General features: G+C 42.0%; 1 protein-coding gene across 1 annotated transcript in view; it reads right to left on the bottom strand.

Annotated features, from left to right (window-relative positions):
* The window catches only part of PPEF1 (protein phosphatase with EF-hand domain 1), a 57,207-nt gene that overhangs the window by 6,636 nt on the left and 28,696 nt on the right, over positions 1-21,875 (bottom strand). Inside the window, exons 7-12 of the mRNA XM_075850786.1 lie at positions 13,380-13,546; positions 12,073-12,109; positions 10,849-10,998; positions 9,488-9,808; positions 7,244-7,429; positions 766-908 (exon numbers count right to left, since the gene is read on the bottom strand). Of these exons, the coding sequence (XP_075706901.1) occupies positions 766-908; positions 7,244-7,429; positions 9,488-9,808; positions 10,849-10,998; positions 12,073-12,109; positions 13,380-13,546 (1,004 nt within the window). The remainder of the gene's footprint in view (positions 1-765; positions 909-7,243; positions 7,430-9,487; positions 9,809-10,848; positions 10,999-12,072; positions 12,110-13,379; positions 13,547-21,875) is intronic.

The following is a 21,875-nucleotide window of genomic DNA, read 5'->3' as shown; positions in this document are numbered from 1 at the left end:
GTGTGTGTGTGTGTGTGTGTGTGTGTGTGTGTGGGGGGGGGGGGGGGGGATTGGTGGTTGAGGCCCATCCTGGCTTGAAGCATATAGCTTTATAGAAAACCTTTGTGCTGAGGGGAGACTAAATGCTGCCAACATGATAGAAATGTATGGTGACGAGCGATCATAGCAACGAACGCTCTTCCCCATACATAGCACCTTACGAAAGGAGCAAACAAGCGCTGATTAACGAGTTATCTCGTCGATCGGCGCTCGTTTACACGGCCCACGTCGGGCCTGTGTAAGGGGACCCTAATAAGGCTAAGGTATTAATCTAATTTTCACCTGAATGGCAAAAAAAATCTACATTTCCCAAACAAAAAACAAAAATGGTGGAAGTGTTGGGTCAGGGCAAAAATTCTAAAAGTCATTAAGAGGGTTTGGTGGTAATTGTTGAAGTCAGGCACTGCAATTTAAATGATAATCATCCTGGAAAACATTCTAGTCTTGCCTATACTAGTGGAACTTTGGAAACCGGTATAAAAGCCCTTGCTGGGTACAGTAACGCATGAGATATGCACTCACAAAAGGAAAAGTCCCTTAAAACTTAAATGAAATCACTCCTAGTGTAGATCTTATGGAAATGTGAATGGATAATGGTTTGGGAGTCCTTATTCGAATATTTATATGTATTGAAGATTCAAACTCTAGTTTCATCAGTACATGTCAGATTCAATACCATAGCAAATACATAGGTAAAAACATGAAGGGAGAAAATTGTGCTCTTACCGTTGATGAAGCGTTAGTTTGCGTGTGCACTTACTGGCTTGATATTGCACAAAGTGTGGAATAAGATCTGGGCACAGCTTGAGATACGCTCCTCTATTACTTCCTTCATCATAGTAGTTAGACGCTGAAAAAATGGTTATAACCTAAAGAAGATGCAACAGCGATATTGAAGTTGTCCAAAAATGGTTGTCCATAGTTTTCTATGCGATGTAGACTATAAGTGTCTCTGCTACCACTATAAAATGTGATGTGGTGTAACTTTTTTGTCTGGATATTTCAGCGGACGTGTATTGCACAACATGTGCTTTTTAATTCTAACTTGTCGACTGTATTTTATTATCTAGTCTAGACACAAGTTGTAGTACTTAAAGTGGTTGTACAGTCCCAAAAAGTTAATGGCCTTTCCTCAGGATAGGCCATCAATACCTGATCAGCCGTGGTCCGACTCCTGGCACTCCGCCGATCAGCTGTTTTGAAGGGGACGCAGCGTTTGTACGAGCGCTGCTTCCCCCTTTATTTCCTTTATATCTCACACTGTGAATCGCTGACACAATTGTAGGGGCGGTTCACAGTATCACAGCCTTCTCTCATTTACTTCAATGGGAGAAGGCTGTAATACTGTGAACCACCGCTACAAGTGTGTCGGCTATTCATAGTACGAGCAGTAAAGGAGATGAAGGGGAAGCAGTGCTCGTACGAGCGGTGCGGCCCCTTCAAAACAGCTGTTCGGCGGGAGTGCCGTGAGTTCGGCACCAGCTGATCAGATATTAATGGCCTATCCTGAGGATAGGTGTCACGGCTGAGGGGTATGTGGACCCACTGGGCTGGACGAGAGTACCTGGTAGAAGACTTGTGCCGGACTATAGGAAGCTCGATAACAGGACTTGTCTTGGATACAGGACATGGATACAGAAGTCGACACAGACACTTGACTTGACATGGACCCTTGACTTGCCTGAAGGATCGCGGACTTAGTTTGCTGCCAGATGTGAAGGAAACCTCTCAAGGAAGAATTGGCTGCAGGGACTTGACACGTAGCTGGCACGGGAAGAGGAACACGTGGATGTTGACTGTACACAATGAAGAACGGCGAAGAAGCACTAGATTCACTAGTGTGATTGTTGTCTGAGAATTCGGACCAATGGCAGAAGCTGTACCCAATTGTCTTGTTGAAACTGAACAAAATGACGAAGGTAATTTTCAAGTACCTAGTTGAACCTTTCAACTTTGCCATTAGACTGCGCATGATAAGTGGAAGAAAAGTAGAATTTCTCATCCAAAAGTCTACATAGGGCTCTCTAGAACTTAGATGTGAATCGTACACCACGATCTGACACACTATGGAGGGGAAGGCCGTGCAGACGAAAGATGTGCTGGATAAACAAACTTGCCAGACGAGGAGCAGATGGAAGACAAGTTAAAGAGACCAAATGTGCCATCTTGGAGAAGCGGCCCACCACGACCAAAACCATAGTACATCCAGTAGGAGGGAGGTCAGTAATAAAATCCATGGTGATATGTTTTCAGGAACTGGCAGAGGTAGGAGCAGGCCAGCAGGTTTAGAATGGGTAGCTATGTTTTGGCCACAGTTCGTACAGGAAGAAACATAGTCCAAGATATCCTTAGGTAGCGTGGGCCACCAGAAGTGACGAGCAAGTCCCGAATTTTACTGACAGCAAAGTGCCCAGCCAGTTGGGAATTATGTCCCCAGTGGAGAATTCTTCTCCTGTTAGCAAGACGAACAAAAAATCTTCCAAGGAGGAATGCCCTTGATTTGCAGAGTGTTAAGAGCAATAATCCTAGAAGGATCAAACGACCGAGACAGGGCATCGGACTTAATGTTTTTGTCCGGAGGACAGAAATGAAGAAGGAATTGAAATCTGGCAAAGAACAGTGCATATGTGAGATTCTGGTGATCAGTGAAGATGATGATGGGATGAGCAGTCTCCTCCAGCAGATGTCTCCACTTTTCTAAAGCTAACTTGACAGCAAGTAATTCTCGGTGCACAATGGAATAGTTGTGCACTGCAGGAGAGAAGAGTTTGAAGAAAAATCCACAGGATATTTCTTTACCCTTGGAATTCTTTTGAAACAGGAGTGCTCCAGAACAAATGAAAGAGGCGTCGACCTCCAATAAAAACTGTGGAGTCACATCAGGATGTTGAAGAACGGAAGCAGAAGTAAAGGCACTCTTGAGGTTAGAGAATGCCGACTCAGCAGTCCAGGCCTTAGCGTTCACTCCCTTCTTCGTAAGAGGTGAGATGGGAGCAGTAAGAGAAGAGAAATTTGGGATGAACGGTCAATAAAAATTAGCAAATCCTATAAATCTCTGCATGGCTTGGGGACCGTGAGGACGTGGCCACTCCAAGGCGGACTTCACTTTCTCTGGATTCATTTGTAGACCATGATTAGAGATAATATAACCCAGGAAGGGCAAAGATTTTCTATCAAATAAGCACTTCTCAAGTTTAGCGTATAAGTTGTTAACCCTTAACCGCGACAGGACTTGGCAGGCATGCTTCCGATGCGTCATCAGATTAAGTGAGACGATCAAGATGTTGTCCAGATAAACCACCACACAGACATACAGAAGATCACGGAAGAGGTCTTTCACAAACTCCTGAAACACCGCTGGAGTGTTACACAGTCCAAAGGGCATTACGAGATACTCGTAGTGACCGTCTCGGGTGTTGAATGTGGTTTTCCATTCGTCAACCTTGCGAATACGGATCAGGTTAAAAGCCACACGTAGATCCAGCTTTGTGAAAATCTTGGCTCCACGAATCCTGTCGAATAGCTCGGAGATAAGCGTCAAGGGCTACTAATTTTTTTTACCGTGAAGAAGAATCCGGCTCCGCTGTTGAATTAGACTTCCTGATGAACACCCTCTCCAGGTCTCTACTTAACATACTCCGACATGGTCTGATTTTCAGGCAAGGAGAGAGGATAAACCCGTTCACGAGGAGGTGAAGCTTCAGGGGGCAACTCAATAGGACAGTCGTATGGACAAAGAGGAAGAACCTCTGCCTACCTTCTTGCTAAAGACATCCGTGTAATTATCATATTGTGGAGGCAGTCCAGTGAGTGACAAAGGTAGTAGAGAAAGCACAGGACAAACCTAAGGCAGACAGCATAGAAGACATCGGGGACCCCATTGGAGAGCCTCTCTGGAATTCCATTTAAAGACAGGAGCGTGTTGGCGAAGCAATGGCAGTCCCAGTGGGATGGGGTTTAGTAGCCCTGGACAGGACATAAAAGGCTATCAGTTCCGAATGGAGGGCTCCTATCCATAGCCTCAGAAGTTTGGTAATAGACAGGATTGGGTCAGGTAAAGGTTGTCCATCTACTAAAGCGACTGCAGAGAATTCTACAGAGGAACTGTGGCCAAGTGGAAATGATCTACCAAGTCCTGCTGAATAAAATTTGCAGCTGCTCCAGAGTCCAAATAAGCAGGGACAGAGTGCGACTCTTCACCAGTGAAGATAGTCATGTGAATAGCACGTCTGGGAGAGAATTTAGTAGTCGGCGTCGATCCACCTAGGATTGCCTCTCCAATCAAACCTAGGTGCTGGAGTTTCCCGGCTTCTGAGAGCATTGACGCACGAAATGACACAATCCAGTCGAATGTCTGCATTGCCGCTCCTGGTTGGACAGTCTGAGTCTGTCTATTTGCATAGACTCCTCTGGGGGTACAACTGGAGAGAGCAGTAGAGGTCTTTGAAATTTGGGCGCCAGCTGATAAGACTTTTTCTCCCAGCCTTCTTGGATCTTCATGTCGATCCACGTAGCCAGAAGTATCAAGACATCCGGAAGCTCTCGAGCCGCCAGTTCGTCTTTTATTCGGGAGGCTAGTCCCTGACAGAAAGTTGCCAACAAGGCCTCGCTATTCCAGGCTAGTGCGGCTGCTAGGTATAGAAGTGGATAGCGTACTCCCCTACTGTGGATTCCCCTTGGTTGAGAGTCAAAAGTGAGGCAGCTGCAGAAGAAGTTCGGCCCAGTTCCTCACACTGTACAAAAAGTCTCTAAAAATAGTTGCAGATTATCGGATTCCGGACCCCTCGTTTTCAGATGGGATTTGCCCATGCCAGGGCTTTACCAGAGAGGAGAGAGACGATAAAGGCGACCTTGGCCTCATCAGAGGGGAAGAGATGAGCACGTAACTTAAAGCAGATGTTGCACTGATTGATGAAGCCTCTATAGGTTTTTGAACACCATCGTAGCGAGGAGGTCGAGGCAACAAAATTCCAGACCCAGAACAGGCAGGTGGGTTAACAGGAGGTGGTGTAGGGGGAGCAGCCATGGAAGGAAGATCCAAACGGTTAGCTATGGAGTTAACAGCCTGTAGGAGCTGAGCCAGTCATGCCCGGAGGTCACGCATGTCTGCTTGCATTAACTGGATCGCAGATTTCGGTTGAGCAGTGGGGTCCATGGTCTGAGCAAACTTTCATGGCTGTAGCGTATGTCGACCCATTGGACCGCTTCGCCGTAGAGGAGAAGCAGCTGATCAGACGAGAGTACCTGGTAGAAGACTTGTACCAGAATGTCAGAAACTTGGCGTGTGTCAGACTATCGGAAGCAGGCTTGTGCTCAATAACAGGACTTGTCTTGGATACAGGACACATATACAGAAGTCGACACAGAACACAAATAATGCAGTCGTCTCAGACACTTGACTTGACTCCGACACAAATACTGTATACGGGATACAGGATATGGGATACAACTAAGGACCCATTTGCAGAACAAACATGGGTAGACGGTAGACACAACATTACTCAGTCAAGAAATGAATGGGCAGAGTTCTTTTTGTAGTTCCTGGTATGCTGGGATAGGTATGGGGAGATTTTCCTGATGCGTGCGCTGACCCTTTATTGCCGGGATTGAGTACGCACGCTCACCCTACAAGCAGCAGTAACCGAGGACAGTAATGTGCGCTGGCGTCCCATAGAAGGGAGCCACCGGCTAGAGTTTACTGGTCTGCGGTCCCTGGAGGGTAAGTGATTCTGGCGGACCGTGGCTATTACAATAGGCCATCAATTGTTTGGGGCTGGATAACCTCTTTAACAATCTGTGTATCTTATATAAAAATCTACTCATAACCCAACCCAAAAATTGTTCTCCATCATACATTAGAGCTGTATGGCAATTTCAAAAATTATCAAATGTAAAGTATATTATCATTTAATATTGTTAACTGGTTCCCGACCGCTGGATGTGTTTTTACGGCCAGCGGTCAGGGCCCATAAAACCCGTGCCATAGACTATTTACAGCGCGGGTTTTAACTTGCTGCCCGAGCGATCGGGCAGCGGAATGTCAGGTCTCTGGCAGTCAGTGACTGCCGGGAACCCTGAGGAGAAGATAGAGCAGCTTTCGCTGCTTCTGTCTTCTCCGATCTCTTTTACGCAGCGCTCAATGAACGCTGTGTATAGGAATAGAGGCAGCGGCCGCGCCGCTATCTCTATTGGTCCCGGTGATCATGTGATTGGTCACGTGATCGCCGGGATGCCGTTAGCGGCAGACTGCTGCTGGGACTTACTAGACCCAGCACAGCCCTATTAGTCACAATAGTCACTATGAGAGGGCTGATTTCCCCTGTAATTAGGGCTGCTGTGCAGCCCCAGTTACAGTGGAAAAAGATGGTGTAAAAGAAAGAAAAAAAATATATAAAGTTCCCCAAGGGTCTTTTTTTTACCTTTGAGGGACAGTCCATAGTAATAAAAAAATAAAAGTAAAGTGCAAAAAAATTTATAATAAATACACATAAAATACCCACCCCAAAAAAACTTTCTTCCCGCCAATCATTGTCGTAATGCTAGCCCTGAGCCAATATAGACATGTAATATATTCAAATTTACGGTAGACAATGACAATAACAAATAAAACTTCTATTTTAGGGTAAAACTATGTTATTACCCAAAAAAATAGCTGAAATGTAAAAAAGCTTAATTTTTTACTATTATTTTCAATCTTTAAGCCTAAAAATTCTGAAATAGTAAAAAATTAAGCTTTTTTTATCATTTTTATACACATCCTTTTTGCTATTTCAGAATTTTTAGGCTTAAAGATTGAAAATAATAGTAAAAAATTAAGCTTTTTTATCATTTTTATACACATCCTTTTTGCTATTATTTTCAATCTTTAAGCCTAAAAATTCTGAAATAGCAAAAAGGATTTGTATAAAAATGATAAAAAAAGAAACCTGCATTGTCTACGGAAAAAAACATTTCAAAGATCACGTCGCTAGCTCAACAAATAAAAAAGTTATAGCCATTTAAGTAATGCGTGCTAAAAATGGCTAAACGGTGTCTGGTCCTGAAGGCTCAAAATAGCCCGGTACTGAACTGGTTAAAGTAAATGTGGCTGAGCTGCAATACCAGATCATGGTCAAAGGAGAAGCTGTTTTTGCAAAAAAAAAAAAAAACCTTTTTCCTAGTCTCATACAAACCATATAGTATAGGTACTTCTTATTTCTCTTACCTTTCCATTGTGCCCTAACTCATAACCCTCCTGTTTGCATTCATGTGACCTGATCAACATTTTTAGATTATATTGCTCAAGTAATTTTTCGGTTACATCTGGTCCAAAGTAACAACCTCCACCCCGAAAACTGTTTGGCGAGCAGCCATTTTGATTCCTTGGATCGCTCCACAGTATGTCCACAACCTTGGCCAATAAAGAACAAATGTTAGTACAATACACTATTATTGTAAAAATCTGATATTAGCTAAAATATTTTAAACATAGTCTGGAACAATAAGTAATATAAGATTTTAATAGGTAAATAGCTTTGACTAATTTCTAAACCACAGAGAGCAAATATGAAATATATAACAAATTAGCTGTCTACTTAGTTCCTTACACACAAAACATGAAAATAAGATATGTTTAGCTCAGGACACATTGTCTACTATAAAAAGGGATGTGTACTTTCACCTGCTTCCACCATACAAGCTCTTCCTTATCGTCATAGTGCATATTTCCGCATCGCCACTATATTCCCATTGAAAGTGCAAACGCACCTGTGCAGGACATATATATATATATATATATAGCCACAGGTTTTGTACATCATAGTTCATAATGACTGAATATTGGTAAACTGACCCTTTTCTAAGACCATGGCTACATCTAGACTTTTGTAGCGCTACTGATTGATTTTAACTACTAAGCTACAGCTGAAGTCCAAATGAATACATTGAGTTGCATGCAATCTTGGACTGCCAGCGGTCACTTAATAGTTAAAATCAATCAGTAGCACTATAAAAAGTCTAGGTGTAGCCCTGGCCTAATGTCTTTTTACGCAGGCACATTTTCTGCCGATAATGAGCGCCAATAGTCTATATCAGTATGTTGATTGGCGCTCGATTATAGAAAAAAACAGCAATTTCACCACTTTTTTTGCGTCCTTAATTTATGCCGTTTACCATGTGGTCTAAATAACATAACTTTATTCAGCGGGTTGTTACGATTGCGACAATACCAAAGTTTTCTTATGTTTTACTACTTTTACTCAGTAAAAACACAGTTTTTCTACATTATTTGTTGTTGTGTCTCCATATTTGAAGAGCCATAACTTTTTTATTTTTACACCGATACAGCTGTATGAGAGCTGTTTTTGCGGGACAACTTGTAGTTTTTATTGGTACCATTTTGGAGTACATGTGACTTTTTGATCACTTTTTATCATATTTTTTTGAAGACAGGATGAACAGAAAACAGCAATACTGGCATTGTGTTTTAATTTTATTTTTTACGGCATTTTCCGAGCGGGTTAAATAACATAATAGCTTTATAGTTGGGGTCGTTACAGACGCTGCGATACCAAATATGTGTAACTTTTTAACTTTTTTTTTTCATAATAAAGCATTTTGTAAGGGGGAAAAGTGTGTTTTTCATTTTTTTTCTCTAGGGTTTTTATTTATTTATTAATTTAACTTTATTAAACTTTTTTATTAGTCCCACTAGGGGACTTAACTATGCGATCATTCGATCGCTTTTATAATACACTGCAGTACTTCTGTATTGCAGTGTATTATTGCCTGCCAGTGTAAAACTGACAGGTATCTGCTAGGCCATGCCTCTTGCATGGCCTAGCAGGTATTAACTAGAGGCAGACCTGGGGGCCTTTCTAAGGCTCCCGGCTGCCATAGAAAGCACTAACACCCTGTGATCGCATAGCAGGGTGCCGGTGGGGAGAGAGAGGGCGGTGCAGATTTATTCTGAAATAGCGCCGTAAAAAGGCCCATACATCAGAATAAAGCCCGTATGTGGCCGCCGTGAAAAGGCGTATTGGGGGTCACTAACGGGTTAATGGCTGATTGCTGCTCTGTTTACACGTGGCAGTGATCGGGAAGGAGCGTTTGTCGAAACACTCATTCGGATGATCATCTGCCTGTGTAAAAGGGCCTTAATTCCGAGCTCATTCCTAGAAGAGAGGAAAGTAACACTGCAGACAAAAATGATACACACTGTTATGTCTAGTGCAGGGCCTGGGAGGGAGGTCAACAAGTCAGAGTTTCAAAGAGCACCAAAGATAGAAGACATGCACCTCCCCTTCAGGCCCTAAATCAGGAATAACACATTGTGTCAGACTGTTATTAACTCCTGGAATACCCCTTTAAAGAGCCTAATTATGCTTCAATCATTTCCACAAGAACATTGTGTTAAATTGAAGGGTCATTTCATGACAGGTTATCTGTTAGAGGAAGACATTTCACAAACCTGTTTCCATTCCTTTTTTTGGGTGACTGTTAATTCTGGATTCATATCAGGCAACTGAATACTTGAGTCCAAGTAATGTATATCCAGAATAGCACTATTTCTGAATTCTTCCTGCAGTCCACCAGTGTTCTGATAAGAACTTGAGAATATTTGTGGAGAGAGGAACTTGTCAGGGACATGCTGTACTCCATGGCTAGAAGATCCTAAATCTCTGTCTGGATGCTTAGAAGCGTTACAGCCATCTACAGGCAACTCGTAACCTTCATGTATTATATTGTTTCTTTCTGGATCTGGTCTTGGCGGTCTCAAAGCTGATTTATACTAAAATTGAAGACAAAAAATATAAGCCCTTCTTACAGAAGGTTGATAGAAAGTCAGGAACATCCAGTGTCAATAATAGATTAGAGGGGCATCATAGCAAAGATCCGAATGGGCCCCCCCATTATAAGTGTTGTGTTTTTCCACCCTGGACAGAAGGGCTTTGTGTTTGTTTGACCCCTACGCCCTTTCCATAAACACTTTCCCACCCTCCTGATTGCTAAGTAGACAGTTTCTCTGGGGAAGGGAGCCCTGCAGAGGTTTTCACTACCCAGCAGCAAAATGTAAGGGAAAAACCAGGGCTAGGTTCCCTCTCCCCAAGGGATAAATAGCAGCCGCATGGTCTGGATCTATGGTATGTACGTTCTTGTGGACAAGAGATGGGGTGTCTAGATTGTGAGGAGACAATCTTGAGGCACAGAGAGTGATCAACAGTGTCAAAGCTAGAGGATAAGTAAAAAACATATGCAAATGTATACCATATGTATTATGTGAAAGGGGCCTTACTATGACACCTAAATCATCACTGGAACAGCCAACTTGCTTAAAAGAGATCACCTCTATAGAGTCACGCTAATTCAAGCAATTACAACTCTGCCTGGATAATCCAAATGCTGATGAGTCCGATTCCTGTCTAAAAAATTACACAATAAAGACATGAAAATGTTGGATTTCCATAGGAATGGAAACAAGAAATTGTGTATGTCTCCGAATTGCCTACTACAGCTGAATCACTCATTGAAAGGTGGAAACTATATAGAATAGCTATAAATCTGCTTAGAATAGTCCTCAAAAACGGAGTGTCCCCTCGTAGGGAGTTACAAGCTTCCAGGGCTGAGATGGGAGAGACTATACTTACTCTACAAAAGATGTTACTTAGGTGCTTCACCAGTCTAAAGTAATTTATTTTCAGCTATTAAATAATGGGAATTTAGTGATCACGGCAATAAACGTTTTTAACCAATTATCTCTCTGACTGCGAGTTATTAATACGAGTAGTTAAATTATCCACATTTCTATATCTTGTTCAGTGTTTTACTCACCTTGCTTCTTTCAATAGAATTGAGAAAATCCAGGTCTGTTGTATCTGCGATCCCTCCATGCAAAATGAGAACCTTGCTGTCAATAATGGTAGCGAGGGGCAGCTGACTGTATATGTCTTCAAGTAGATGTAGCATTTTCTTAGCATGGATCTGCAGAATAAATAATTTCTATTATTTACTGTAACACATACAATATATACATATATTTTTAATGCTCTGCCAGGCTGAAATATTTATGTTTATTTACGGTACTGTAAAATTAAAGTAACTGTCCATGTATGGCATTTGAAGTCGCTGTAGCAGAGTTAGAATATTAATCTCTTCTTAAAAGAGTTGCCTCACGACTATCCCTTTACATATGCGTAGTAGGACATATGAACATTATACAACACTGATAGCAAGAGCGGAAGAGCTGCAAAATTCAGGCCCTGCTTTGGTGGATTTTACCTAGGATGTATTACATGGTCGCCCATTTATTGGACTGTGTAACGTCTATGGCCGCGGGTCGTCGTCCTGACTTACCCTCTGACGGCCGCGGCCATGGACGAGTGAGTTCCCGTTGGCATCTCCCTCCTGAGAGACACCGGCACTCAGTTCCTGGTCTGGACACGGTCTCCCGCAGGGCGCGCGCGCCCGGGCATGCGCGGATTTAAAGGACGCGCACAGTTGCAGAATACTGCAATCAGCCCAGAATGCTTCGGGACTATAAAAGGGAATCTGCCCTCTCGATACTTGCCTGAGTGTTGTTGTGTTACCTAAAGTTTCTCATTGCAAATGGTATCCTAGTGTTTTCCAGTTCCCAGTGTTACCCGTACCTGCTGCCTGTACCCTGTGTCCCGTGCCTCTGTGCCCTCAAGAGTTGGAGTCGTGTTGTGCCCTCCGCTGCATCTATTGTGTCACACCCCGCCGGGTGTCTGTCTACTGTCGTAGCCTCATCTTAGCCTGAATCTACTGCTAGGGTCTACATTGCCTCAGGTACCCTTTCTGAACTATAGACATTGCATTGTACCTATTTGACCAGCTGCTATCCCGCTACCCGGTACGGCCCAGTGGGTCCACACCCCGCGCCGTGACAGACTGCAATAATAGTTGATTGTCGAAACTGGACCCTGCAGTGGTTAGATGATCACCGGGCTGGCTTCATTCTTAGGAGTTGTCCACTTGGGCACTTGGGACAACCCTTTTAAATACATCAATGTACTATATAATGACATATAAACCAACCTTGTACTTTTGCATTACTTCTTTTGTGAAGCCATACCTAAATAAAAACACATAGCATTATAAATAATAAATACAGATCACTATTTTCATATTGAATACCTATATTGATACAGACAAAACAATAAACGTTACAATAAACGTCCGCACATATCAAAAAGAAGACACTATTTTCATATTGTTGCATGTTTCTCCTGTACCCAGCGACTTAAACAGAAGAATAAGTTAACTTATTAGACGTTATATTAAAGGGATGGCATTTCCTAGAAATATACAATTAATTATATAAAAGTATGCTAAGTATGCAATACCCCATTCTGTTTAGATCTTAAAATAAAGGCAGTTTATGAGCCATTTTTTCAACGTAGAGCTGCACGATACAATAAGAGTATTTAATACAATACATTGTGGGTGAAACTTTGGCAAAAGTATTCATAAAACAGCAGCCCTTTGAATTGTTGGAGAGCAGCAGTTGTACAAGATTTCAGAGAATGAAGAATAAAACATCAAATAAAATGCCAGTGCTGTTCCTCCCGACTCCATCTTTAGCATTCATGCTCGGCTGAGTTTATTTCAATAGGGAGATGGAAACAAGCAGCAGCTTATCTCCCGTTGAAACAGATTCGGACACGTTGAAATCCAAAATGCCTGAACGTTCTTTTCGCCAACACCTGCTGTCCAAGGAGAGTCTGGAGACTGCCATACACATAGTTGGACGGAATAACTGATATAGGTGGATTTGGCCAACTTACGTCTAATATGTATGGGCAATTTAACAGTCACTTAACAGATAATCTAAATAAGGGACCAAGTCAGATCTCAGCCTCTCAACATACAGTACAGTGCCGGACATAACATATAGGGATGAGCATAACAGAGTATTTAGTAGGCGCTCATAATAGACAGGTCACTAATCATATGATAAACCTTTAGTGAATGTGGGCCATTGTGTCAAGCATTCAAAGTCATTCAAAAATCTCGAATTATTCAAATAATACATTGACACTTGCCAACAGCAAGATCACATTTCTTTCTATTCCGTACACTACTGATCAGGCACTAGCCTCATATCTCAGAAAATCTGAAGAGATCAGCAACACCATAGCAGATCACCGTAAGAAAAATAAAAAAATCCCTCCAACATGGCTTTAATGTCACATTTGTTATGTGAATAAAACTATCAAATGTTACCAAAGTTATGTGAATAAATCTCTACTACTGGAATATACTTTAATGCTGCCGATGTCTCTAAAATTACATAAGTTCAAAATTAAAGACATACTTTAGAAATATCTTAATGGCTGCAGTACCTCAGATTCATGATGGGATCCTCGTGGTTGCCTCTATTTAAATGTAAATTATTAGGGTAGACGAGCAGGAATGCAAAGAGGATTATTAATACTTCTATAGAATTCTTTCCTCTGTCTACAAAATCGCCATTAAAAAGATAAGAATTCTCTGGTGAGGGGAGACCATTCTGTAGAACACAATTACAACATAAATAAAAAAAGATAATAAATTGCAGATATAGACAATTGGCCTCATTTATAAAAATGCGTGCAAACAAAAACTGGAGATGTTGTCCACATCAATCAAATGACAGATGTTATTTTTGTAGCACAGAATAGAAAATGAAATCCAAAATTGTATAAGTTTCTATGAGCAACAAGTTTTCATAAATATTAAATACGACTCACTGGGGCAGATTTACTATTCAAAATGCGCCAGAATTCTGACTTACATGCTGTGCTCCATGTTTATTAACTGTTTTAGACACACTTTTTCGACACGCTGTGGTCTAGTGAAAAGGGAAATGGCTTAAAATGTGACATTGTGTGTTAACATTTTGGGCAAAAAAATGGCTTAAACTAAGTCAATTTATAGGTGATATAAGGAGGAGAAATGTGTCTAGCAGGTCAAGTAAGATGCGCTTAATTTATCATACAGCATGCATCACTTTGATAAATTTTACTTATCTTCTGACTGCCTTGTCTAAGTTTACACCTTCCAAAACATAGTTTTAGTAAATCTGCCCCATTGTGAAAGATTTACAGACAGGTGTACAGTTCTCAGGTACGCTGTCGGAGTTCATATCTGTCTTGGAATATGGATTACACTACTGAAAAACGTCAGGTTGCACCTAGTATTTTTCACCTTTATTTCCTCTGTTTAAAAAGTGGCAGAAAAATATCAGTCAAGCTACATCCCCACATTTGGTTGCCTGCTGTCAAATCTTAGCATTACCAAGAATGCAAACCCCTATGGTGAAAAAGATTAATGACGATCACTACAAGTTGTCTGCAAACTTGTCCCTCATAGGAGAATATTGATGTTGAACATAAGATGCAGTAAAGTTGCGACTTGCAGGTGGCCTAATGTCATATTGGAGCCTTAGCTTTACACTTAGGCTTCATGCACACGAACATATTTTTTTCCTCCCGTAAATACTGGCGTAAATACAGGTCCTTAGTCACATGTATTCGACCCGTATTCCACCAGTATTTACGGACCCGTGCCCGTAAATACGGGTCCGCTGTCACCATTATTTCACCCGTATTTACGGACCCGTTTTCTCTGCACTAATCGGCAGCCCCTTCTCTTTATCAGTTCTGAATAGAGAGAAGGGACAGCCAATTCGGGCAGAGTTTCTGCAGGGATTGAAAGTAAAAGAAGTAAAGTAAAAGAAGTTCATACGTGCCCCGGCCGTTGTCTTGGTGACGTGTCCCTCTTTTGACATCCAGTCCGACCTCCCTGGATGACGCGGCAGTCCATGTGACCGCTGTAGCCTGTGATTGGCCTGTGATCGGCTGCAGCAGTCACATGGGATGAAACATCGTCGCGGGAGGCCGGACTGGAGGAAGAAGCAGGTAAGTTAACTTTTAATACTATTAACTCCAGCGGTAGTCACTGTCCCGGGTGCTGAAAGAGTTACAGCCGATCAGTTAACTCTTTCAGCACCCCGGACAGTGACTATCCCCTGACGTCGCCTAGCAACGCTCCCGTAATTACGGGTGCACACATGTAGCCACCCGTAATTACGGGAGCCCCATAGACTTCTATGGGCCTACCCATGCCATAATTAAGGCCTGAAATAGGACATGTTCCATATTTTTCAACGGCCGGGCACCTTCCCGTAAGCAAACGGGAAGGTACCCGTGGACAATCAAAGTCTATGGGCCCGTAATTACGGCCCGTGATTACGGGCGTTTTTACCTTAGTGCCACATGAAAGCCATGTCATTTTAATAACTCATGCATTTAAATCAGTAAACTATCATATCACCATTACTACATCTCCTACAATGTGTCTCTTCCGGAAAAATATATAGACGTCCAATGAACTTGATGATATCTACATATAGTAATGTCAAATAATGGTCCAAATGATAAATGGGAAATCTTAAAATCGACTTTGGATAATTATAGTGCACAATTTATTCCTATAGGTAACAAGTATAAACTACTAAAATTAACCCCACATGGCTTACACCACCTGCAAAATATATGACAAAAAAAGGGAATTTGAAAAATATAAATCTGAAGGTACAGATCTAGCCTTTGCAAATTGTAAAGAGCTTAATAAAATCTGTAAAAAAGTAATAAAATTAGCAAAAATACAAAATGAAAGGGAGGTGGTCAAAGATAGCAATTTGGACACTGAGTGTTTGGACATCCACTTGGTAAATGAAGTTTAATGTGGATAAATGTAAAGTTATGCATCTGGATACCAACAATCTGCATGCATCATATGTCCTAGAGGGAGCTATAATGGGAGAGTCACTTGTTGAGAAGAATCTGGGTGTACTTGTAGATCATAGACTAAATAACAGCATGCAGTGTCAACCAGCTGCTTCAAAGGCCAGCAAGATATTGTCATGTTAATTAACCCCTTCCCGACACTTGATGTATCCATACGCCAAAGTCGGGTAGAGGAAGCATGGAACGGGCCCACGGAGTGAACCTGCTCTATATGATACCGGTGTTCGCATTTAACTCGTTAAATGCTGCGGTCAATAGCGTCCGCAGCATTTAAATCGTTAGGAAGAGGGGGTTGACCCTCTCTAACAGCTCATCGCGCCCCTCGCAACGCAATCGCGGGAGACCGATGGTTGCTATGTCAGCCTGGGGGCCTAATAAAGGCCCCCAGGTCTGCCATCTTTGTGCACCTATTAAGCCCTGCCTCCGGCAGGGCTTACTAGATGCCTATCAGAATCACGATATACTGCAATACATTAGTATTACAGTATATCGTGCAAGCGATCTTATGATCGCTGGTTGAAGTCCCCTAGGAAGACTAATAAAAAAAGTAAAAATTATTTAAATAAAGTTTTTTTTATGTAAAAAAAAATTTTAAAATGAAAAGTTAAAAAAAAAACCCTTTTCCCATTTTCCCCCTAGAGCATAGTAAAAAAATAAATAAACATAATTGGTATCGCCGCATCTGTAAAAGTCTGAACTATTACAATATATCATTATTTAACCCGCACGGTGAAAGCCGTAAAAGAAAAAAATTGTAAACGCCAGAATCTCTATTTTTTGGTCACCTCATCTCCCACCAAAAAATGAAATAAAAAGTGATCAAAACGTTGCATCTACCCCAAAATTGTATCATTAAAAACTACAGCTTATCCCGCAAAAAATAAGCCCTCATACCACTTAATCGACGGAAAAAAAAAAAAGTTATGGTTCTCGGAATTTGGCGACAAAATAAATTTACTTTTTTACTTGTAAAAGTAGTAAAATATAGAAAAAACTATATATATTTGGTATCGCCATAATCGTATTGACCCACAGAATAAAGTTAACATGTTGTTTTAATTGCACAGTGAATTCCGTAAAAACGGCGCGCAAAAAAACATGGAGGAATCGCTGTTTTTTTCATTTTCTACCCGACAAATAATTTTTTCCACATTTTCTAGTACATTATATGGCAAAATAAATGGTGCTCTGAAAAATTACAACCTGTCCCGCAAAAATGAAGCCCTCATAGGACTATATCAACGGAAAAATAAAGACGTTATGGCTTTTGGAAGGTGTGCAGGAAAAAATGAAAATGAAAATCTGAAAAAGGGCTGCGGCGGGACAGGGATATAATATTACCACTTTACAAAGCATTAGTGAGGCCTCATCTAGAATATGCAGTTCAGTTCTGGGCTCCAGTTCATAGAAAGGATGCCCTGGAGTTGGAAAAAATACAAAGAAGAGCAACAAAGCTAATAAGGGGCATGGAGAATCTAAGTTATGAGGAAAGATTAAAAGAATTAAACCTATTTAGTCTAGAAAAAAGACGACTAAGGGGGGACATGATTAACTTATATAAATATATGAATGGCACATACAAAAAATATGGTGAAATCCTGTTTCATGTAAAACCCCCTCAAAAAACAAGGGGGCACTCCCTCCGTCTGGAGAAAGAAAGGTTCAACCTGCAGAGGCGACAAGTCTTCTTTACTGTGAGAACTGTGAATCTATGGAATAGTCACCGCAGGAGCCGTCACAGCAGGGACAGTAGATGGCTTTAAAAAATACTTCGTTAATTTCCTAGAACAAAAAAATATATCAGCTCCTGAGTCAATGTATAGAATTGTTTGAATGTTGATACAGTTGGATTGCCACTTGAAATCCGGAGGGAATTTTTCCTTTTTATGGAAGATTGGTTAATGCCTTATGGGTAATTTTTATATTTATTTTTATATTTATTTTATTAAACCTTGCTCTGAATCAATAGGGGTAAAACAAAGTTCTAATCATTTCTCTCATCCCCTCCCTTCCTCGCACCCCTTGGTTGAACTTGATGGACGTGCCTTTTTTCTACCGTACTATGTAACTATGTAATATAGTCTTCTCTGTGTGCTAGGCATGGAGTGTAGTGTCAGGTATACAATAGTATGGTCTTATTCACACTGTGCAGTCTTTCCTTTATATCTCTCCTCTATATAAGATCCACTCCAGAGTTTGGCTACAGAAAATGTGTACAGATACTGCATTAAAACTGACTGTGTAAAAGAGGCCCATCAGAGAACTTTCACGTTCCGTTTTGTTGCGTTTAAAAAATGCGTGCAGATGCTTGTTTTGTAAAACGCATGAGTTTTTATTATGTTATTAAGAAAACATGGTTCTTTTTTTTTTAAAACGCACCATAACGGCAAGTGTGAAATAACCTTTAGGGTCAGTTGACACGTAGCGTAAATACTGCGCACTTTCCGCAACGTATTTAGTTGAAGAAAATCCGCAGCATAATACAGTAGCAGCAAAGGGGATGAGACAGAACAAAAATCATCCACACGCTGCGTAAACGCTGAGCGGAAAAAACGCTCAGAAATTGACATGCAGTGCGTTTTTTTAATCCGCACCATGTCAACTGTATTTGCGTAAACGCTGCTTATTTCTTGCGGGATTTCCCCATTTAATTCCCATGTGAAACCTCATCCCAGGGCTGGAGAGCGTCATGGCGTCAGAGGGACGCGTTGCCATGGTAAGTATCCATTTGTTTTTTCTTAACAGTTTTCCGCAGCGGACATTACGGCCATAATTCCCTGCGGCACACAGGGCGGATACGCTGTGTGCTTTTACACAGTGTATCCGCCCTGTGTGAGGATAGCCTTAGACTGTGTTCGGACCGTTTTTTTGTTGCGTTCTTAACATGCGTTTTTTTTTGTGGTTGATGAACTTCCATTGAGAGACATGCGAGTTTATCTGTCAAGACAAATTAACGATAAAAATGCAGCGAAAATGCACAGTCTGAACGCAGCCTCATGCCAGGATCATACACGCAGTTTGATGACGTTTTGGGTACAGCTTTTGGCTCAGTTTTTAATCTAAACATAGGAATAGACACAAAAGAAATGAGTCTTTTCTATATACCTTTCTTTTCTTTTGAATCCACTTTTAGCTTTGGCTTAGGCCTTATTCACACGAACGTGTTATATGTCCGTGCTACGCGCATGATTTTCACACGCATCGCACGGACCTATGTTATTGAATGGGGCCGTTCAAACTGTCAGTGAATTTCACGCAGCGTGTGTCCGCTGCGTTAGGGCTTATTCAGACGAACGTGATATACGTCCGTGCAACACGCGAGATTTTCACACGCCTCGCACGGACCTATGTTAGTCAATGGGGCCGTTCAGACAGTCCGTGATTTTTACGCAGCGTGTGTCCGTGTGTCCGTTGCGTAAAACTCACGACATGTACGATATTTGTGCGTTGTTCGCGCATCACGCACCCATTGAAATCAATGGGTGCGTGAAAATCACGCGCACCACACGGAATGACTTCCGTGTGACGCACGTGATTCGCGCAACAGCAGTAAAAAGTATGAATGAAAACAGAAAAGCACCACGTGCTTTTCTGTTTACAAACATACAGAGTGTCATGATGATGGCGGCAGCGCGAAAATCACGCACCCACGCTTCATACGCAGCTAACACATGGAGCTGTTAAGTACCTTTTGCGCGTGCAAAACGGCGCATTTTTTGTGCGCGCAAAACGCACATGCTCGTGTAAATCCGGCCTAAAACTCACGACATGTCCTACATTTGGCTGTGTTTCGCGCCACACGCACCCATTGAAGTCAATGGGTGCGTGCAAATCGCGCACGGCACACTGAAGCACTTCCGGGTGCCGCGCGTGATGCGCGCTACAGTAGTAAAAAGAATGAATGAAAACAGAAAAGCACCTCGTGCTTTTCTGTTTGTAAACATAAAAACAGAGTGTCATAATGATGCCGGCTGCACGAAAATCACGCAGCCACACATCATATGGTGATGACACACGGACCTTTTGCGCGCGCAAAACGGACATGTCCGTGTGAATAAGGCCTTATATTGGCTAAAAAAACGGAGCCGAAAACTGCATGAAAACTAAGCGTGTTGAGAAAAGCAATTAGCCAATTAGCCAGAAAGCAGTTGATTTCTATGACCTGACTTGCACTAAGCACTCCCTATGAGCACTCCCTGGGGAGCTGTAGACTGAACATGCCCGACCTGTGGACTCGGGTGATTTTTGGTCATTGGAGACCTCAATAAATGAACTAGCAAGCCTGCCATCTGCCGGGATATGAATCTCAGAATAGATAGATTTGTTTAACTCTTTCAAGCCAAAAGGCCTTCAGATGCCTGAATGTCCACAGATAAATGTTAGCTTGTGGAAGGCCACATTCTAAGGCGAAATTCACACGAACGTGTGTTTTTTGCGCGTTGCAGTTCCATGTGTCATAAGTGTTTGGTGCGTGGCTGCGTGATTTTCAAGCATATGGCATCGTTATGACACTGTTTTTATGTTTAGGAACAGAAATGAAGGAAGTGCTTTTATATTTGCCTTCATTTCTTGAACAACTGTTGTGCGAATCACGCGCAGCACACGGAAGTGCATCTGTGTGCAGCACGTGATTTTCATGCACCCATTGACTTCAATGGGTGCGTGATGCGCGAAAACCGCTCAAGTATAGGACATGTCGTGAGTTTTACGCAGCGGACACACACTGCGTGAAAATCACGGACTGTCTGAACGGCCCCATTGAGTTACATAGGTCCGTGCGACGCGCGTGATTTTCACACGCGTATCACGGACATGAACTACGCTCGTGTAAATAAGGACTAAGGGTATGTTCACACGTCCTATTTTCGCCCATCTTTCGGGCCGTAAATGGCCGAAAAACACGCGAGGAATCGGAAGCAGAACGCCTCCAAACATCTGTCCATTGATTGCAATAGGAAAAACGGCATTCTGTTCCGATGGGCCGTTTTTTTACGTGGCCGTTTTGAAAAACGGCCGCGTAAAAAAACGGCCGAGAAAAAGAAGTGCCGAACACTTCTTGGGACGTTCTTTGGAGCCGTTTTTCATTGGCTCCAAAAACGGCCGTAAAAAACACAGCGAAAAACGCGAGTGGCTTAAAAAATGTCTCAAAATCAGGAGCTGTTTTCACTTGAAAACAGCTCCGTATTTTCAAAAGTTTTTGAGTTTGTGTGTGAACATATCCTAAGTGTATATTCAGACAGTGCGGTCAATTTTTGTTTTTTTAAGAGATAATGGCAGTCGCAATAAAATAAAAGTGACTTAACCACACTGTCTGAATATGCCATTAGGTAGAGCAAACATTTGCAGGTTATTGTTCAGTATTATTTTATACAGTTTTTTTTAAGCCTAAACCAGATGTATGGGCACCCTGGTCCCCCGACACGAGGTGGATTTGTATGTAACACATATGTTACATGCAGATTTTGGTGTGGATTCCCAAAGCATTTCAACCTTTCTACATTAAAAAGGGTGTAATACACTGCAAATATATGAAATACCCCATGGAAAACCTGCAGCATTTCTGTCCTGTGTGGCAGGGGCCTAAGGGTGTGTTCGCACGGCTTATTTTCAGCCGTTTTTCGGGCCGTAAACGACCAGTTTCGTTTCCACGGTGTGTTTTTTTACACGGCCGTTTGTAAGAACGGCGCGTACAAAAACGCCCCGTACAAAAGAAGTGCATGTCACTTGTTGAGCCATTTTTGGAGCCGTTTTGCATTGTCTCAATAGAAAAACAGATACAAAAACAGCCGTATAAAACGTTTGTTGTATGAAAAAATGGCTGAAAATCAAAGGCTGTTTTCTCTTGAAAACAGCTCCGTATTTTACAGTCGTTTTCTGTTTACCCTAAGGGCTTATTCACACGAACGTATAATACGACCGTGCTACGTGTGGAAATCACGCGCGTCGCACGGACCTATGTTACTGAATGGGGGCGTTCAGACTGTCAGTGAATTTCACGCAGCGTATGCGCGCTGCGTGAAACACACGACTTGTCCTATATTTGGCAGT

This window comes from Rhinoderma darwinii, chromosome 2 (assembly GCF_050947455.1).
Source record: "Rhinoderma darwinii isolate aRhiDar2 chromosome 2, aRhiDar2.hap1, whole genome shotgun sequence".
Classification (NCBI taxonomy): Eukaryota; Metazoa; Chordata; class Amphibia; order Anura; family Rhinodermatidae; genus Rhinoderma; species Rhinoderma darwinii.
This window is presented reverse-complemented; position numbering and strand designations above follow the sequence as displayed.